Genomic DNA, 20,981 nt, shown 5'->3' with positions numbered 1-20,981 from the left:
CATGAAAGTTGCTTTATTTGAGCTGTTCAGTTTTTTTTTTTAATGAAAACAAAGAGTCGGTCATATGTCCGGATGTGCCTTTTGTGTCATTGAATATTAATGGATGAAGCTTTACAATGCTCATAAATCCCTACGAGCCCACAGAACATCAGTGATATGGAAAAACACTGTTTTGCGGTTTCCAACCGACCCTGAAAGTATCAGTGAAATACCTTTGTCCGGCAGCAGGGCCCAGCCAAAGTGTTATTAAAGGCACTGATCGAAAATTATAAGCATTTTTTAAAATAAAAAAATGCTTATACATATTGTGTTACTGTTTTCTCCATTGATATCTATTTAAATAAAGTTGGATTTTTTTTTCATCATATCAAACACTACTTTTCAGCACTGTGTGAGTTTGGTATAACATAAAGGCACAACAGATTTAAACTGGTATTTACTGTATTTTGGTTAAGATATTCAGAATATTTGGAAGTTGGAAGTGAAGTCCTGACTTTAAAAAAATGATTTGGTTTTATGAGAAACAGTAGTTATGTCACATAAACAAACAGTAACAAACAGTAAGCAGTCGTAAATGCCTGCTGCTTACTTTGGTACTGCATTTTCAGGTGTGGGTTTTTAACAGCTTGAAAAGTCTGAGGCAAAGTGATGAGACCTGCTTCAACAAAATGTGCCTGAACAATGTCCAACAGAAGCACGAGGGAGAAGGTGTGATAGAAAAGCCACACGGCACCATCATTTTAGAACATTTTATTTTAAACGGTTCCTTAAATATATTTCATGTACACGTACATCGATATCAAAAGCAGACAAGTCATCCCGGGTTTGCTTCATTCACGTGTTGGAGGACCTCCTCAAGTGCAGACACTTCAGAGGGCAGTCGTTCTGCTTTTGGCAAGAGTTTCACCCATTTGACATTTTGGGACGCGGAAGGTCAAAAACTCATTGAGTGATTCCGAGTACAAGCTGCCTTTTCTAGCTTATGTTTGGACATTTCACGTGTTGCCCACTTGACGGAGCCCTTTCTGCTTTCACCGAACGTGCTTTGAAGATGCTTTGCTTGTCCTGGGGCCAAACTACGTTCCGGTCAAGCCGGTGATTTGATCACCACTCGGAACAAAATCCACAATTGAAGAGTCAAACACCCCCTTTTTGAACAGAAAAGCAAACGAAGAATTTATTTGCGACTGTTTTGATCTTCTGCTCAGAATGACGGGATCTGAAATAAGGTAGATATGTATTTCACAAGCATGCTATTTACACTCTTCTGCGCCTGCATCCTGCTGATGCCAACGCAGCGATAAAACAAGTCCTTCTGAAAGCGTCTCCGTCCTGCTCCTTTGTTCTGACGCTCGGCCACACGCCGTTACATTCCACAACCGTGAGCTTGTTGAGGTTCAAATAGAGGAGTTGTGTAGAAACGTCAGCACCTTTACTCTATACAATCTCACGTTAAAAAAAATTGTTCTTTTTTTTTTTTTTACATCCTGACGTATTTACATTGTCACTGAGAAAGTAGAAAAAAATAGAAACAATAAATTAGTGCATCATCGCAGGGTAAAATCAAGTGCAAATAAATGATAGGTTTTGCTCGAAAATGACTTGGATGTAAACACATGGTCGAGTGTGACATGGCGTCATGGCTTTGCTCATCAGCTCAGGTCAAGTTAAAAAAATAAAAATAAATCCAGTCCAGTTTGTATTAGTTCAGCGGGAAATGCTGAGTGAGACAAATCTGGAGCCCAGGTTTTTACCAGTGGGCCTGAGGCTGGTGGGACTCCACGCAGCTGGAGTGGTCCAACTCGGCGCTGTCACAGTCCGAGTCGTCGTACATGCCCTGGCAAGAGGAAAGACCAGTGAGTGAAGACCGAAACAAGCAACATGCGACAGCGCCGCCTACCTCGTAACTGTGGTCGTTGTTAGCCAGCTGCGTCTTGAACTGTCGGAGTCCGGCTTCCTTCTCTGACAAACCGTCCGAGCCCAGCTGCGTGGGGTCGGACGGGTCGGCCGGGATCTCAGAGCCCTGCGACAGCAGGTCGTCGCTCTTGTCGTCCAGCCGCTCATCCGTGTTGGTGCTGACCACGTCGGGCGTGCCGCTGTGCGAGTGGTCGGTGGTGTTGCCCTCCTCGCCGTCGGACACCGACAAGTTCTCTGAGCTGAAGGTGGACAGCGACTGGCACTTGCTCATGCTCACCGGACGCCTGCGGGAAAAGAACTTTGGTCAGTGAAAATCGATTCTCCCTTTTCAATTTTTCCACTCACCGTCTTCGGGGAAGCTCCACTTCGCTGTCCACCTCTCCTTCCTCCTCCTCTGATGAGACCCCACGTCTCTGTAAACATCACAGGTGTTAAAACCGAGTCCCATAGTGCACTGCAGCACCTACTATATTCCTGTTTGGTATCTGTGCTAGCTTTGACTCTGCTCTGAAACTCCTTGGAGAGTCTCCCTGGACGTACCTGACTGCGTGTGACTGCCGCCCTGTAGAGCAGGGCAGAAGGAGTCAGGCGCTGACTTCTCGGCGACCTGGTGATCACCGTCCCCTCCTCCTTCTCCTCCCCGTCATGAGGAGCCCGCGGGCCGACCAAAACGGACGTCCGACCCGCAGCGGCTCCTCTCCCGCAGGGTGAGTCTGGGCTGCTGGAGAAGGGAATGGACGCTGCGTCTTCGCTGGGCGTGTCACTGCGTGGCGGCGTCTCTGCCTCGCCTCCGACGCCCGCCTCGGGCCCCGCCTCTTGCCCATCAGTCCCCCGACTGTCCTCCAGGCCAGCGGAGGCGCTCTGGCTGCCGGCCCGGTCCAGCCTGGCCTGGCCCTTCCTCCTCTCTTCAGCCTCCAGGGTGGTGGAGATGAGGTCGGGGCTGGAGGAGGACATCTTCTTCATCAGGAGGTCATGCTGCAGGCCGCGCAGGGCGGCGCTGGGATCCAGGTGCTGCCCCCTGCTGGGCACGGAGGATGTGGCGTTGATCATCGCCAAGGAGGACGAGAGCGTGGCCTTCAGCTGAGCCAAGTCTCCACTGCTGCCCTTGCCAGCTTTCCTGTAGCGAGGCTTCCCTCGTCGGGAACGTCCTGGAGACGTGGAGCCCTTGGTGGGGATCGTGACCTGAGTCATGGAGGAGTCCAGCTTGGGGAGGATGACCTCGGATTTTAATAGGTCAGGCCTGAAGAGAACAGAAGAAAGCTTGAGACTCATTCAGGTGGGTTCATCTGGAAACATGACGTTTGAACTTCATAAGATGGTAGGAACGCTGAGTAAACTGAGCTATTGTACACAAACTTTCACTCCTGGACTTTGGTTATTTAGTTTGACAAGTCAAACGTCCAGTTGTCGTTGGAGTGAGCAGCCCAGTGGTCTCACTGTCACTGACTGAAGCAGTTTGTACTTCCAAATACTTGGTAAACTACACATGTCGCTGAGTCCTGTTCTTGTGCTCAGCACTTGTCGTGTCTCACCTCTTGCTGTGCGTCGGCAGCTTCTGAGGGACGTTGCGCTTCTTCATGAGCTTCTCCATGGAGTTGGAGGAGGCAGACTGTCGGGAGCTGTGGTGCTTGAAGCAGCCGGGGTACTTCTTGTCCAGCGACTGCTCCCTCCTGGAGTTAAACAGTGTTCATCTTAACTGCCTGGTGGCGCCCCAGAGTAACATGCACATTGCTGATCTGGACGTGATCTCCAGTACATTTCCAATGTACATGAACGTACTTGAGCAGCTCCTTCTCTTTGATCTCCAGCTGCAGCATGATGGCGTTCAGCTCCATGTAAAGGTTGTTGGCTCGCTCCAGCTTCCTCTCGTAGTGCTCCCGGATGTCCAGCGCGTGTCTGAGGAACAGACGTGAAAATCATTTCCATCATTTGACCACGCTGTCCTGTTGTTTGGTGCACGTACTTCTAACAGGCGACCGTCACTGTTTCTCTGTGTGGCAGGAAGATAACTCAGAATTTTTTTTTTTTGGAACGCATGACTGCATTCTGGAACACTACTGCCACCTGCTGTTCAGTGATCTCTACTTCAATCCCACTTCTATTGATATGGGTAGAAATGAGCGGCATCTTCCTCTCCTCATTTTTCCTGGTACTTATTCTTTCAACATTCTTCACCCACCACTGTCACTCCTCTCCATATGTGCAAACCCTCTGGTCGTCTTAACTTCTCACAACTTCTCCACATGAGCAGCCCTCTGATTTACTCCCATCTTCAACTCTCGCTCTGCTTCTTATCTGAGTTGCTTGCTGCAGTGTAGCAGAACAAAGCCCAACCTCAGCTCCTCTCTGCGCCTCTTGATCAGCTCCTCGTCCAGCCGGTGGAGACACGTCCCCTCGGACTTGATCTTCTCAAAATGGTGCCTGACCTCGTCTCTCCACTCGGCCTGCGCGGGAACATAAAACACGGTCATCACTCAGCGGATCCAGACCCGATCAATGGCTGCACTTTTGCAGTGGACTTTATTGTAGTTGTTTATGACCAGAGGTGATGAATCACGTGGTGGACTCTGTTAAACAGAACTGCTGCGGTGATTTATAAAGCATCCTGGGTATTTTGCCTGCACTGAGCTTCTATCCATCATGGCCGAGGGTAACGGCAGTACACATCAGGAGCGTGTGGACGGAGTGTCCTTGTGCACATGGCTGAGGCTGGTCTTATTAAGCTAATGGACTCAGTGTGCACTCTTCAATATCTGCAGTCCCCCCTCGCCTCCTCGCTCTCTCTTTGCTCTCTGCCCCCGACCATTACAGAAATCAATACACTCCAGCAGCAAATACTTCTTTCTAACGTCACAAGAAAAATCCATTATAGGACAGAGAGGGGAGAGGAACGGGGGAGGAGACTTGAGGGAGGAAAGAAGCAGGTTTCAGCATCACCACATCTAACCAGGGAACAAGGGAATACACTGGTGAAGAAAGGTTCATTATCGGTCTGTCTGTATATTTCTATGCGTATGTCCATCCAGACACAACCCACCGACCGACCCAGCCTCTGTCCACCAACCCACCTGTCCATCCGACCATCCTTCCATCCAGGATTCCACTCACTCAAGCATCCATCCACTATTCCACTAGTCCACTATTCCACTGACTGACCCATCCATCTGTCCATCCATCCACCGATTCATCGACAGTCCATCCATCTACCTATTCACTGACCAATCCATCCAGAATTCCACTCACTCAAGCAAGCATCCATCCATCCACAGACTCATCCATCTTTCCACCATCTATCCGTCTATCTATTCACCAACCATCCATCTAATCACTGAGCGATTCATCCAACCACTCACTCACACACCCATCCACCAATCCATCCATCCTTCCATCAAGGATTCCACTCACTCAAGCATCCATCCACCATTCCACTGACTGACCCATCCATCTGTCCATCCGTCCACCTATTGACCGACCAATCCATCCATCCTTCCATCCAGCCATCCACTCACTCAAGCATCCATCCACCTATTCACTGAGCGATTCATCCAACCAACCAACCACTCACTCACTCGCACACCCATCCACCAATCCATGCATTCAGGATTCCACTCACTCACCATTCCACTGACCCATCCATCTGTCCATCTACCCACTCACCTATATATCCATCCATCAGTTAACTCACCCATCCACCCATCCACAGACCAACCCATCCATCGCAACCTTCACCACCCTGTTTGATGGTGGTTTAAAAGGTTTCCTGGACACTGATAGAATGATCAGGGAACAATAATATGTTACGAGTGAAAGGAAGTGTATTATTAGTGGACTCCCGAGAGCCCAGGGGGCCCCCAGCAGCAGCTGCTCCCCGATGATAGTTCACTGCCCTTCACTGAAAACAAATGTCAGCAGAGTGACTGCAGCGGATGCTGTCGGAAGGGAGCACCAGGTTTAACAGCCACAGAGTGATCAAGTAGACCTTTGCATTTGACTTAAATGAGCCCTGCCACTCACCCTCGTGCTGGCCATGATTCTGGGGGTTAGAACCAGACAGGGAACTCTTCATGGATTGGTTTATTATTTAAGCACATTTAGTTCCTCGCTGCTGAGAATCTGGACAATGATGTTTGGCTTGTTGTAGAATTTGGTGGAGCTAAATGGTTGGACAACTAATGTTGTGTTCATTTTCATTCAGAAAATCAGTCTAAATTATTTCAAGAAAAGAAAGAAAAATGATCCTGTCTGTTTGGAAAGAAAAACAAATATAAAATTGTGCGCTCAGATGTCAGCTCAGAATGAATAACACATTAATATCGACAGTAACTATTTCATGAAGATAATCTCCAACATGTCAAAAGTCTCAGTGACTGTCTGCTTAAATTCTTCTTGCTGATATCTGTGAAAATGTGGCGCTCACCTGAGACTGGAAATACGTTTCTTGCGGAGTCGACAAAATATCTGCGGAGGCGATGTCCAGGTGCAGGAGAATTTGCCGAAACGAGGGTCGATTCCTGGGTTTGCAGTTCCTGTGACGAGGCAGACTCAGGTCACAAAACTCTATAGGTTATCACAAGCAGAGCAGCTCACATAATTCTATCATTCTGAACAACAGACACTATTTTCAAGCGGCTTCGTTGACATTCTCTTCCCATGACTGTGACTTCCATCAGCCTTTTATCTGGTCCCTTTGCGAGCTAAAGTGGCTCTCGGTGTTGACTCACCAACACTGCCGGAGCAGCAGCTTGAAGCTGTCAGGGCAGCTATCAGGGACCGGCAGCTGCAGGCTGTTGTTGCCCACTCCCCAGATGATGGCCGAGGAGTCCACGTCCTTGTAGGGGACCTCCCCGGTCAACATCTCCCAGAGAACCACACCGAAAGACCTGTGGAGAGGAAGCTGTGAGCATCTTTTTTTTCATGTCGGCAAGGTTCTTTTAATGGTATTTAAAGTGGTTTCTTATGCAACATTTCACTCTTTGTTGTGAAGAAGACAGGATCGTTGGTGACAGTGTTGTTGGTGGCTTCAGCGTTGCCATGGGGACGGTGTAGCCAAGGTGCCGGAGCATCACACAGAGCAGCAGTGAGGTGTGTGATCTCGTGTTGATGCCTGCCTGCTACATGCCTCACAAGACCTTCCGGTCTTCATGATGGCATTGGTTTAGAGAAATGACAGCTGAATTCTGGAATGAAGGTGGTGAATTATGGAAATTCTGAGATGCAATATGATAACTGTCTTTTCCCTTGAATACAGTAAAGACTGTGCATTCTTAGTACTGTACTGCCCTTCTGATATATCTAGATTCTCTTGGACTTGTTAATCTTAATAATGGTAATGATCAGAGAGACACATCCTGGAAGCTGCTTTTCACACACTGTGCTTCATTGACTTGATGTTCAAAATACTCATGCTTAATAATAATTTCACTAAAGAAAACCTGGGTCTAGATATTCAAGATATTGACCTTTAATCCAAATTTCAGACTCAGATTGTCAACATGTCAACATTAGCTTTTATCTTTTTTTACCATGATGATTGTTCTTTCATCTTAATAATAATAATAATAATAATTATTGTTATTATTATTATTGTTGTTGTTGTTGTATAGAATATTAAGATTTGGGGAAATCAATGTGGCAAGAATTTGAGGGAAAGGGTAGCATTTAAAGAAATAAAAATAAAACAATAAAATAATTAAAATAAAAGAATTCTGAAAATTTGGGGGAAATCTAAGGCGGAATATAACTTTTTTTTTATTAAAACAAATTCCCCTGAATTACTAAAACATATTAGAATGTTCTCAAAATGAATAATAACAATAACTAACAATAACAACAACAACAATACTTCTTCTACTACTACTGCTACTACTACTACAATAATAATAATAATAATGATTTTTATGAATTCATTATTTCAAGATTTGTGTGAAGCAATTACTGTTAAATAGTTGAGGTCTACTCACATTCAAGATTTCTTTTATTCATTTTTTGGACAGCAAAATAAAGATGGCCACCTCATTCAGTCTTCATGCAGGACATTTCTTGGAATCACTACACAACACAGAGTCACTAAGTAGAAGGACTGTGTGGCAAACATTCGCGATCGCCTTGTTTCTCTTCCTCATGAGCTGTTTGTATCGAGCCTGACTGGGTTCATGCTGGATGCCTGAGTGTTCAGCACTTGTCCTCTCTCATACGGCGGAGCGATTTACATACATTTAAACAAAACTGCACAGTATTCGGTTTCCTTCTGCATCAAAAGCTTTTTAATCCTATTTCCACTTCTGGGCTAATGCACTGCTGGCCCCGGGCCAATCCTCCCACAGGCCTGGAAGGTTACTCCAGCCTCTCCTGAGCACTGCAGCATCTGGCGAATCAATTATTAAATTAGCCAGTCCTCCTTTCAGGGCAGAGAGGAAGAGTGATGTAAAAAAGCAGGGATGAAGGAGGAGAGGCGGGGACCTTCACACACGGCAGCTCATCAGTTATGGCCGAGGCCCTATAGAATTTCGTGTAATGAGATATTGCACATCATACTGGATAGATTTTCGGAAACGGGATCCTGCTCTCAGCGCTCCGGTAAGCTGACAGTAAAATCATGGCGGTTCGCAGAGAATTGGGCTTGACTCACCAAATGTCCACCTTCTCCGAGACGGGCTCGTTGCGGATGACCTCCGGGGCCATCCAGGCCACCGTACCCGCGAACGACATCTTGGTGCTCTTGTCGCTCAGCTCCTTGGAAGTGCCGAAGTCGGAAATCTTCACCGCGTCGTCATACGTGATCAACATGCTGGAGTGAGACAGTAATGAGACGTTATGAAGGTGGAGAGCACACTCACCGTGGGCCAGAGGTTGTCGTGTTTCCATTTTAGTTTGTGTTCGGTGATCTGACAGTTGCCTAAAATTCTGGGAAAAACATGGCTGATGCTGATGATGAGGTGTCACAGCATATAGTTGTACTGTATATTGTGACAGACCACTGTTTTTACTTGATCTCATAAAAACATCCTGGCCTTTTAGCTGCAGTCACCTTTATAACTGATACGCAGCGACTTCATATCAGGTCAACAATAAACTTTCAATAACCTTCCAGATTACTGTCGAAACCCTGTTACTGGTTCTGCATTCAAACCATGGACGCTCTGCCACGCGTACAGAAGCAGACTTCCAATACAAGATAAAATAAGAAAATAAAATAAAATAATAAAAAAATAAAATGGTGGACTCAGTTAAAAAAAACCTAGGTTCTATCATGAATTATTTTAAGTACAAAGAACAGAACAACAACTTTGTTGCTTCTTTAATGTAAGTTTTCTTAAACACAAATTTTCATCACTCTTGTCAAGTCTGTTTTTGGTGAGGGTTATAACATCAATTGCATAATGTGGTGCGTCTGGAATATGTGCACATTAAAACGTTCTCTGAGAAATTGGGTTTATATGGGATTAATATGGGGTATTTGTTTCAATGAATTATCTTTTTCTAGCTGTGGTAAATTGACATTGTCACCTACATAGATATTCAAAGAAATTATTTAATCTGATGGACCAAATAAATATGCATGAAAATCAAACATATTGCAAGTTAAAATATGATTTAAAAAAATTAAAAAAAAATGTAACATTCCTGATTTTCATCTAACTGGATTACTAGCCATTGAATATTCTCAACAGTTCTGAAGCTAATGTGGTCAAACACTGTCATCTCGCACTCACTTGGGTGACTTCAGATCCCGGTGGATGATCTTGTGGAGGTGAAGATAGTTCATGCCTCCAGCGATACCCATGGCCCAGTCCATGAGCAGGGACGGTGTGATCTTCCTGCCCGCCCTCAGAACCTCGTACAGCTGACCCTGAGCGCAGTACTCCATGATGATGCAGTAGCAGGGAGCCTGCGTGCAAATTCCTCTGTGGAGGAGGAGGAGAACGGTGTTACAGCAGACGTTCTGAACTCAAGTGAACTCCTGTCTTTGATGCTGACTTGAAGGTGATGATGTTCGGGTGCTTGAGTTTGCGGAGGTGCTTGATGTCCGTCTCCTTGATGTTTCGCACTTTCTTTACGGCCACTTCCTGTCCGTGCAGTTTCCCCAGGAAGACGGCGCCCTGAGCGCCGCTGCCGACCCACTGGAGGTCCGATATCTCCTCAAACGGGACCTCCCAGGCTTCTGGAGATGAGGGGGGAGGGAGGGTTTAAGACTGGTAATATTACATAATATTAGAAACACACTACTAACAACTAAACAGAACTTTGTGCAGCATTATTCAGAGAGGTTTTACTTTGTCATTATAATCCATCAGTAAAGTGTGACCCAATTGCTTTACAATCCTATTGACAGTCTGGCCAATGCTATTTTTATACAGCTGGTTTGAGAAAATATTTGTGGAGACAGGTTTTTTTGTCTCTCTTCACAAGCAAACCCAGTCCCAGCTACACAGCAACACACAGAGCTGGAACCACTCCAACTGTCTTCGGTTAAAAAAAAAAAAAGACTGGGTAGGAATGACCGACTGCAACTTGAAACCAAATGTACACACCTGTTTATTCATGACAATTCTGTTTATTTGCATTCAGTGAATGCTATTAAGTAAATTATTATTTTCAAAAAATATTTTTTCAACTTATTTATGAAACTGTAGAAAACACATATACAGTAATTGACCATTTTGGAGCCACAAAATGTGTAAGACGGTGATAGGGATGGGCGCACGCTAAAGCCTTTGCACAGGAAACCATCTCCAGACTCTGTAGTGACCTCCTAACACCTCCATAAATGCTTCAGTGACCTCTGTGGTGTCGTCCTGCTTGTTTACAGGTGTCTACAACCAAGAACCGAACCTATTTCTTTGCAGAGTTTGGATGCTTTCCACTTCCTGGCCACTGTGGTTTGCTCAGACGTCATGATGACTCATTGTAAGGACTACTGGTGTGTGGTGTGTCTCGAAAGCTCCAATGGAGCCAAAATCTAATGACTAAACACAAATGTGGTAAAGCTTTAAATAAGACTGAAACAAAACACATAACTTAAAATAGAATTTGAACAAAGTGTGTTGCATTGCGTTGTGGAATAAGTGCAGCTATTCTATGAGTCATGTGACCTTTGGAGACAAGGCAAAATCATCTTTTTGCTTGAATGGCTTCACCAGACTTGTGAGATGTTTCTCTCACACCAGCGATGTGTGTTTGTTAATTAATAAGATCTAATTATATCCCAGGCCAGATGTCGCCTTTGTAAAGAGGGAGCAGGATACATCAGTATCATGTCAAACCCAGGGCCCGGGGGCCAATTCTGGCCCACATTTGTAAGTGGCCAACAAGCGCATTGCTTTTGTAGAACAGGCTTCAAACCAAGTTAAAAGCTTGTGGCGCCATTCGTTTTTTTAGAGAGGAGAAATTTTAAAATGATTAATTTGTGAATTGAAAACGGAATTGTTTGTTTTGTGAAGAGAAAAAACAGTGTGATCCTTGTTTCCTGAGGCGAAGTGGCTGATGATTTTTGACTCCACCAAAATGTGAGATAGTTTTCGCCCCCTTGACAAGAGTTTGACAGCCCTGTCTTTGTTCAGAATAGATTCAGAATAGAGCCTTCCTTTCTTGCTTCCTCACAGACTGGAGGGCCACTTATTCCCAAAACTGCAAGGTCATCAGTTGAAGCCAGCCAAGTCGCCGGTGCCTCAGCTAAAACGAAATAAAGCGGTAATCCTAAACCAGGATGTCGGCGCTGCCTCTTACAGTCAACAAGGATTCACAGATGAAATCTCCCGCAAATGAACCTCAGACATTCGACGTGTAGGTCGACAGACACCGGGCTCTAATCTCAGGCGAGTAATTCTCCCTCAGCCTCCTAAATCCTGCTTAGTGCCATTGTGGGTCTGACGCCGAACAGGGGTCCAACACTCAGGGGGAGAGTCGGCGGAGGGAAGGGATTTGGGAGGCAGGGACTGCACCCTTGCGTGTGTGTCTGACTGTGTAAAAAGAGAAAAAGGGGATGGGAATTCCCGCGGGATCCTGAGGAGGCTATGTGGCCTGGAAAACACTATTAATACAGAAGAAAATATACAGCCTGCTTTAGCTCCTGGTCCTGACACGCAGCACACATTTATCATATTAATGAGTGAATGTTTAATGTGCTCTAATGAGCTCCACATCATCTGATATCTCTACCGCGACTTAGCTTCATAAACTGCACCAAAAAAAAGAAAACGTAATCTCATTTTTCCTCAAACAACTGCAGCAATATTTCAATTTACAGAGTTTTTTTTAATATCCGTTTGTCAGCGGCGGGTTGCTGCTGGGTGCAGATGGGCCGCGAGTGATAACAAGAAAAGGCGACGATGACCAATGGGGGGGTGGAGGAAGAGATGCTCGAGTCAAATTTAAAAGGGCAGTAAATTATCTGAAGGCTATAAAGACAAGGGCTGATAGGAATCTGTCGTCACCGTGACTTATCACGGCCTTCGTTTTATTTTTATTTTTTCCCCCAGCAATCGCCTGTGAGTTTTTATCAGCGAATTAAGTCCTTTCTGTGTGTGTTTCGTTCGGAGACATATTTATGTGCGTCCGTGTGCTTGGCAGGTTTTGCGTTAATAGAGATGAGAGGCACCGGGTCAGAGTATGGACATGCATAATTCATGGAGCAGATTTGGCAGGAGGAGTCCCGGGGGAGTGCTATTGTAGTGGCTGCAGACATAAACAACACAGCGTCACAGGGAGCTGGTTTCATTAGGGGGGTGGTGAGGAGGTGGGGCTGGGCACGAGCAGGCGTATGGATGGTGATGGTGGAGGTGGGGAGGAGAACTATCAGGGGAGAAGGAGCCCTTCGATAGAGCTTCGCTCTCGCTGGATCTCTTTCACGTCAAAGAAGGTGTTTGTTTACAACGTGGCCTTGGTGGAAGGCACTTTTCTCCCGAATGCTAGTGGAATTAAGACCAGAGATAAGACACGCCCATTAACATATCAAAAGAGATTTGTTCTACTGAGACTGGATCTGTTGATGGTGAGATAAAACACCCAGTAAATCACTTGTAATCACAAACACAGATATGTCATGTTGACAACATGAGTGTACGTATACAGATGCAGGGTTGTCATAGCTACATGTGTTTCTGATTCATTTCACACAGCAAAAAAAGAGAAAACAGGCTTCCATTAAAAAAGTGGGAGAAATGACTTACATCCATTTTCTGCAGCCTATTACCATATGGTTTTGTGGCGGAGCTCATCCCAGCTACTTGGGGAGAGAGGCACATACAAGCAACCATTTGTGCTCACATACTAAAGTAAGAAATGACTGGATGTTTGGATCGTGAGAGGAAACCAGAGTGCCTAGAGGAGCCCTGGTGATGCCATAAACCTCACACAGAAAGCACCCGGGTTCAATCCAAGAGTTGCCTTCAGCAGGGAAGGAAATCTGAAGTCGGTCTGTAGTTTGATAAACTGTGATAGACTATCATTCGCAAGTCAGTTTGGGTGAAAATCAAGAGATTATTGGATCATCTGCATGTTGAGTAGAGGTCAACAACAACCACTCATCAAAGGAACATTTGACAGGTCAACTTTTTTGGGAAATATCCACAATTAAAATCTTGATTTTGAGTTCAGGACTGTGTAAATAAGCAACTACAGCGGTGGAAAAAACCAGGCTGCGTGCTACAGGCAGGACAACTGAACATTGATTTGATGATGTGACTGTTGAATTTGTGATCAGCCATTGTTGTTTGTGGGTTATTGTATTGTATTGTATTGTATTGTATTGTATTGTACTTTATTATACTTATTTATTTTGTATTATACTTCATTATTATACTAATATTTTTATTTTATTTTATTGACAGCACTTTATTCCGAAGCACTTTCCCAGTTGGTAGGATCCCCACTGACCATGGAAATAAATTCGATTCTGATTCTGGGCAAAAATACCTTTCGTTCAGTTTTGAACACACTATCTGTTGTGTGTTGACTTTGATACTGACAATGTTGAGAACTGACATATTGAAACTGTCAAGAATTTGGTTTTGCTAGTTTTTTCTCATAAACTATAAACAAAAAAAATGATGATAAAGATTCAATTTGAGAATGTGTCAACTTAAACTGTCAAGTCATGTCAATAATAACTAGAAGAGAATGACGCGAGGCACTGTTTCCTTACAACAACAACTAATTACTAATAATAATATAATATAGTACTGCAACAATTACTGCTACTTATAATACTACTACTACTAGTAATAATAATAATAATAATAATAACAACAACAATAAATAATTACATTATTATTATTATTATTTAAAAAAGCTCTTTCTTGCTCTTTCTGCTGGGATGCAGAACACTTTACAGCAACTTTACATCAATATTTCTATATTATGACTAATGTGAGAATTGACTTGGTTTTTAAATTGCATGGCTCCTGAAGCACAAAAAAAAAGGTATAACTATATGCAAGTGAAATGGACTGACTTACCGTCCAGGCCATGCTTGTGCTCCGTGGAGTAGGCTTTTCCAATCATAGTCCAGACGGGCCTCAGGCATCCAAACAGCCCCTCCAGAAACCCTCCTCCCCCTCCGGTAGATTGGCACTGTAACCGGGCATCGTCCACTTCACCCCTGACCGCACGGTTGTCCTGCTCCTGTCCCTCCCCCTCAGTCCTTCCACAGCTCCCATCATGCTCGTGGAGCTTGAGGATGCTGTTGGCAAAGTGCTCTTGCTGTTCTTCGCCGGGTGTTTGGTGTTGCAGTCCGGCAGGCTGGCCTTCATCTCCTCCTCCTCCTCCTCCAGGCTCAACCGCACCGCCAGTGTCTATGGAGAGGACGTTCCGGAGAACACACTGCGTCGGGGTCAGGTCCATCTCTGGGGTACATGGGGTTTCAGCATCCAGGCGGCGGAAGGACGGCGGGTCAGACAGGGGGGTGTTGAAGCCTGAGAGAGAGGGTGATGGGGCGCGGGTTTCGTGAATCAGCGCCATGACAGACAGAGGTCACCAGCGGGGGACGAGAACTGGAAGTCTTGAGAAGGAGACAAAATCAGTGGTTAGAAATCTCTTCACCTGAGAGAGCTGCAGACTCTGAGGCAGAATAATGATGGAGCTTGGAGGAGAGCGTCACCTCTGGATGATAATTTAGGTCTATTAAAAATAGAAATGGTAACCATGGTTACTAAGTCCTAATGAGTGAAAATGCCATGATGCCAGTGAAACAATGATGAAACGACATTGATGATTATTTTTCTGCATCCAAAATCAGAGACATGACTCTTTCAACCTTGGCAGTTTAAGTTTGCATTGGCGTAATGTAACTTTTTGACTTGGTAACCACAGTTATTTTTCATGCAACAGCAGCATTAACATTCAGATGCAGCTCAAGAAAGGAGAAAGGAGTTTAAATGAGCTTATTCTGCTCAAGAAAAAACACATGAAAACTTTACAGAACCTACAAAGAAAAAAGCTTGGAGCATTGTCAGTATATGTGAATACTAGTACAGTAGAACATCTATATTCTGAATAGAAAAAAATAGTTAACAGCCACTTTGACAACTAAGTAAATATAATAAAACAGTGGAAAATAGCAGAGTCTGTAAGTGTGTAGAAAATGTAACTAAATATATTAATTGTTGTACATATGCAGTTAATTAAAAGGTAACATACATTCATGATATTGACACTTTTGGAAGGTTAAAAGCTATATTGTAATGCCACACTTCTTTGTTAAATATGCCCGCTTAGCATAATGTAGCAGTGAGTGATTTATTCACATTTATATACATTATTATAAAGTAGTTAATATCATGTATGAGAGAGAGTCGATGAATTAGCTTCAATACTAGCTGCTTACTGACTGTAACACACAGCTGGCTGACTGTAACAAAGAAGAAAAAAAAACACAAACACAAGATAACACAGCTAAACACAACTACTCTTTGGAAAAACAGGGAAAAGTGGGAAAAAGGGACAGAAATGCTGAATTGTAAGAAGAAACACTGACTCAGTTGTATTATTGTTAGTAAATGTAACAATAATTTAGTTATATAACAGAGATAAAATGTCATATACAGGTGTTAATGTGCTACAGGAGATTGAAATAAACATTAATTCATTCATCAATACCAGGAGAAGATTTTCAAGATACACGTTCATTATAATGCAAGATAGAAAAACATTTTACAGCATCATTGACTACCATTGGAAAACCTATATGGCATACAAAAATACTCAGTAGAAGTCGAACCGAACAGTAAAAACTGTTATTGCGGCTTCATTTTAACTGGCCACTTTAAACACTGAATATAATGACAAAAATGTTTTGATTCAAAACAAGGTCCTGTACTTTAATCGGTGCCATCCATTGCAGCGATGGTTAAACTTTGTGTTTAGATCAGATGCTTCATGAGGCAAAGTGATGAATCAAAACTCCTTCCAGTGCTTCCCAGAAATCTCCATTACTGCAGCACTGTGCCGTCTAGAAAAATGACTCACTGGTGAGAGAACTACAAGTCGCTCCGCAACAGCGCCGGCTCCACATTTTTGGTCATGGTCATTAATATGTAAGCGGGGACGATAAAGTACAGTCATTAAAAGGTTTATTAGCATTATCTGCAGTATATTTGTGTCTCAGCCTTCTGTGAGTGCAAACGCTTTCACCTGAAACTCGTGATAACATCTGGGAAGCAAAAAATAACCATGAATATTTCAAATGTTATCGGCAATCTCCTGCACCCACAGCACAATGATACCAAAAATCTAACCGGATCTCTGAATGAATATTATTTACATACTTTTGCATGCGTTTCATTCCTTTATTGAAGCTGGCCCCAAACAGCTATTTATATCCCAACTCTCCACAAATCCCTGGATCGTTTTAAAATGGATGAGATCAAGTGATGCCTGTAAAATAATGAGGGAGTTGTGCACGTCGCCTGACATTTCTCAGAGGACAGCAGCTCCTGTACACGCTCGGCTGAGAGCGAAAATGCATCACTTCTTGTCTACGTCTTTTTGAAGTGAGCCACGTTTCATCTCCTGAGATGACAAGCTGTTTTTTCTTACCTGCTTTAACAAGAATTTAAATCAAAACTAACACACAACAATGGCACCCCAGCACGACAGAACACTTCCTTTCCCTTAGAAAGACAAGCTGAGATGGCTGCTAGCAAAATGCCAAATCGCCTTTGAGTTTCTGCTCATCATATTTATACGTCTCGTCTGTTTTTTAAAGGTCATCTGGAGTCTGCAGTGGCCACAACGATGTTATCGATCCTGATGGCTGACTAAAATGGAGGCACGCCAGTTCTGATGATCAATGTCGCCTTGTGTTTTTAATCTCCTTCAATTTACAACGCAATAATTGTCTTATATGACAAAGATGAATCGCTCCAATAAGCTTGAATTTAATCTTTCAAATGCAACTTTCCATTTTTTTTCCTCCTAGAAATTCACTGTTCTACTCTATGAGTTTGTGTTGCTGATAATTACAATATTATGTGAAAAACACAGATGCTGTGCAGCTAGTAAATGCAGCTGCCTTCTTTGAATTGTGTTGCTCTCTCCATTGTTTAGAGATGTGAAAAAATATTCATACCGCAATATAGCTCTATAATATCGATAGTTTGTCTTTTAAAATCATTTCTTTTTCCAGTAAAGGTTAATATTTTGGCTGAGTTTGAAGTAAAATACAACTCACTCAGGACAAACAAGAATATTAACTCTTTAATTTAATGTCACAAACTTTGCTTTTAACTTACACTATATTTGACTTTGAGTATCAAAAAATAGTGATCAATCAAATACTTTTGTCTTATTTTCTCCTTTAAATGTTGGGCAATATTGTGCGTTTTTTTCCCCCCAGTAACTGCTGAAAATATCACAGCAATATTCTGATACCACCCTGTATTGTGATACTCTCTCATATCACGACTCAAGTATTGATGTGTATCACATTGCGAGGATCTTGCTGATACACACCCCTAGATATAATCATCAATAATGTTGTCTGAATTACTGAATGTTTCTTGCAAGTATTTAGCAGTTTATTTTATTTCCTGTGTTAACAGATATAAGCATCATGCTGTAGGCAAGACAGCAGCGAGTTTAAAAGACTCTTGTCTGTTGAGATGAAGCGTCAGCTCTACACTGAGTCCCTGAAGGATGACAAAGCTGCTTTTTAGGAGCCAAAAATAAATGAATTCTTGCAGTGAACCATGGCCATTGGTGCAGAGTTGCTGCCCTCTGGCTCAGCTCTCAGTCAAAAAAAAAACACTCCAGATTGATAATAAAAACTTGATGCAAGAGCCTATAGAAACGTCGAGTGAGGCTGCGCGACGAAAAGGAACATATCGAGTAGCTAACATGAGCAACATGACCTCCTCTGGTCCCTCCGTTATTCTTTCTGATCATCCTACTGCAGAGGTCAGTCTCGATGGCTGCTGACCACTGCAGGCTGGGAACAGTGCAGGGACTCATTCTGGGGGGCAGGTGGCCCTCGTTTTACAGCCGATGCGCGGATATAGATGAGCGGGACACGTCTGTTTCAAATGTGTTCCTCCAAAGAAAAAAAAAAAATCCTGGTTTTAATTTTCCACCCGGACGACCACAGTGGCACATCTGGTTCCTGAAGTCTCAGTGCTGACAATATTCCTGGCAGGGGGCTGGCTTTTATTTACCGGAGGCACCAGCTGCAGAGGCCGGGGCATCATGGGTGTATCACGCCGAGCATCCCGACTCCTCCGGCGGGCACGAGCATCGACGCTACCGCGGTGAATCGCTGACATGTTTCAGATAAAACATACACATCTATACGTGTGTGTCGATAGAATGTAAGCGTCGCAGGATCCTACCTTGGTGTTCAAAGATGTTCCTCCATCGCCTGCCGATATTCCGCAGAGATTACAGGGTGTATCAGGTCGTTTTTTCCCCAGATTATTCCGGTAAAAGCATCAACGGCTGCCGCAGATTTCTTCCGCTCCTATTCTGCCGCGATGATGCTCACACCGACATGCAATAGCTCTTGTAGTAAACAGGAGGGAGGAAGCGAGGAGCCGCGAGGGGAGGGGAGGCAGACCAGAGCGTCCTATCGGAACCGAGAGGCGTTCAGGCCGGTGAGACACGGGGCAGCCGCAGGTGAAGAAGTGGAGAGCTGAGACTCTGGAGGAGGGTCAGCCGGTCTGTGAGGTGATCGAAATGATGTCATCCCAGAGGCATGCCGCATTTGACTGGTCAGTAGCATTTAAATCCCTTCAAACCCTATTAACGACCTCTGCATCGAGTAGAATTGGTGCTCGTAATCTGTGAAGGGCCCGTCTGCCACGCGAGGACCGTGAAGGCATCACCGGTTTATCTGAAATCTCCTCTGCTCTGACCCATTTCTCCTGCCTTTAACTTGGGCTTTAATTACCCCGATCACATGAAAAAGACTCCTTGTAAAGCGTCAAGGTATCAGTGGGTCAGAATTTTCATAATCATTATAAATAATCTGAATATTTATTTGGTGCAGTGCGGAAGGTATTTTGGATAATATCCCAGTAGAAAACAATCTTGTAGCCAGAAAATAAAACAATCGAAGAAGTGAAATTATAAAGCGTGAGAATGGAATCAAAACATTATCTTTCTTGCTGTATGTCACTGTCCGGCAGTGGCCAGTACCTATCTAAAGTGCACCAGCAAGGAGGAAAGCATGGTGGTGATGCGTCTTTTTCGCTACTGTACTGCTCTTCCATGTAGATACACAAATGCACACGTGATGAGAAAAGAACATACTGTACACGTGCCAAACTCCAGACCTGGGCGCCAAGTCTGGCCTGCTCCACCACTACATGTGACCCAAATAAGCATCAAATCTTGAAGTTGGTTCAATATGAAATAGAAGTCTAATGAAAAGGCTGTTTCCAATGTAGTCTCTTGTCCCTTAGGTGGCTGACTGAGACTTATAGGGCTTATATTGAGACTCTCATTCGGTCCCTGATGATTTTGTTTCATTTTTGCATCAAGAAAACACCCTATGATTAAAAATATCAAATCAAAGGTAGTTCTTTCATAGACAACAGCTTGAGAGGTAAGAAGTATGTCATGGAGATGTCAAAATTTAAATAATTTATGAAATGCGACACTATTTTATGGATGCAAAAATAAATGAATGAATGAAACTCAATGATAACTACATGAGTGGAGCAAAAAAAAAAAATCCCTCATTCATATAAGAGGACACATCAGTGTGCCAGACCAATGTGAGCCGGGAAAGACACAAAAATCTTATGAAATTGACTTTGTTTTGAGGCAAGATTAGCTGACTTCTTTTTGAAAAATAAATGCTCAGAAATAAATGTTCAATCTAAGAAAATCATTCTAAATGAACCATAAAAATGTATCATCATGATAATAAATAATAAAGCTTGTCACTCTTGTGACCGAAGACACGAGAGCCACAAAAACTATAACCATTAAGGCTTATATTGAGACTCTCATTTGGTCCCTCGGGTAAATGCATTTGACAACACTGGGGTGTCAAACTAGCTTCTTCTAGTTACTTGAAACATTGTGTATATTAATGTATATATTTGCTCCTTTAATATCCAAATATATATATATATATATATATATATATATATATATATATATATATATATATATATATATATATATATATATATATATATATATATATATATATATATATATATATATATATATATATATATATATATATATATATATATAATCTGTCTTTTTAGCTGAACACCCTGACGACAGTAACTCACAGAAGCAAATCAAAGGTTCATACTGCAATGTATTTCGGAACATTGCAATGTATTCAGAGGAGTAGTAGGGAATGCGCTCCTCACTTCATTACAAATCCCAACATTTAAGTGAGAAAATCCTCTCCAACAAGCCCGTGCCAGGCGGGAGATCCCAGAATCTCTGTAAACAGATGAGAAGTGTGTCCCACCAAAACCACTTGGCTGACACATTAATAAATGTGATTGTGGACCAGCTGAGGACCACGATTCTGAGCTGGTGTTCAAGTCGGCGTCTAGCGGTTAAAGCTACATGACCCTTTTTGAGTGTTAAATCCAAATCCAGTCCTT

General features: G+C 43.4%; 1 protein-coding gene across 1 annotated transcript; it reads right to left on the bottom strand.

Annotated features, from left to right (window-relative positions):
- Window positions 1-742: 742 nt before the first annotated feature.
- Window positions 743-19,051, bottom strand: LOC128760110 (mitogen-activated protein kinase kinase kinase 12-like). Its single transcript, XM_053867127.1, has 14 exons — window positions 18,738-19,051; window positions 14,373-14,914; window positions 9,895-10,078; window positions 9,630-9,821; window positions 8,546-8,704; window positions 6,639-6,797; window positions 6,335-6,443; window positions 4,252-4,361; window positions 3,697-3,813; window positions 3,450-3,587; window positions 2,458-3,157; window positions 2,263-2,330; window positions 1,901-2,201; window positions 743-1,837 (listed from the first exon to the last, which is right to left on the bottom strand). Exons 2-14 carry the CDS (start codon window positions 14,872-14,874, stop codon window positions 1,751-1,753), a joined length of 2,826 nt encoding a protein of 941 aa, XP_053723102.1. The 5' UTR covers window positions 14,875-14,914; window positions 18,738-19,051; the 3' UTR covers window positions 743-1,750.
- Between the last annotated feature and the right edge of the window lie 1,930 nt (window positions 19,052-20,981).

This window comes from Synchiropus splendidus, chromosome 6 (genome assembly GCF_027744825.2).
Source record: "Synchiropus splendidus isolate RoL2022-P1 chromosome 6, RoL_Sspl_1.0, whole genome shotgun sequence".
Taxonomy (NCBI): Eukaryota; Metazoa; Chordata; class Actinopteri; order Syngnathiformes; family Callionymidae; genus Synchiropus; species Synchiropus splendidus.
This window is presented reverse-complemented; position numbering and strand designations above follow the sequence as displayed.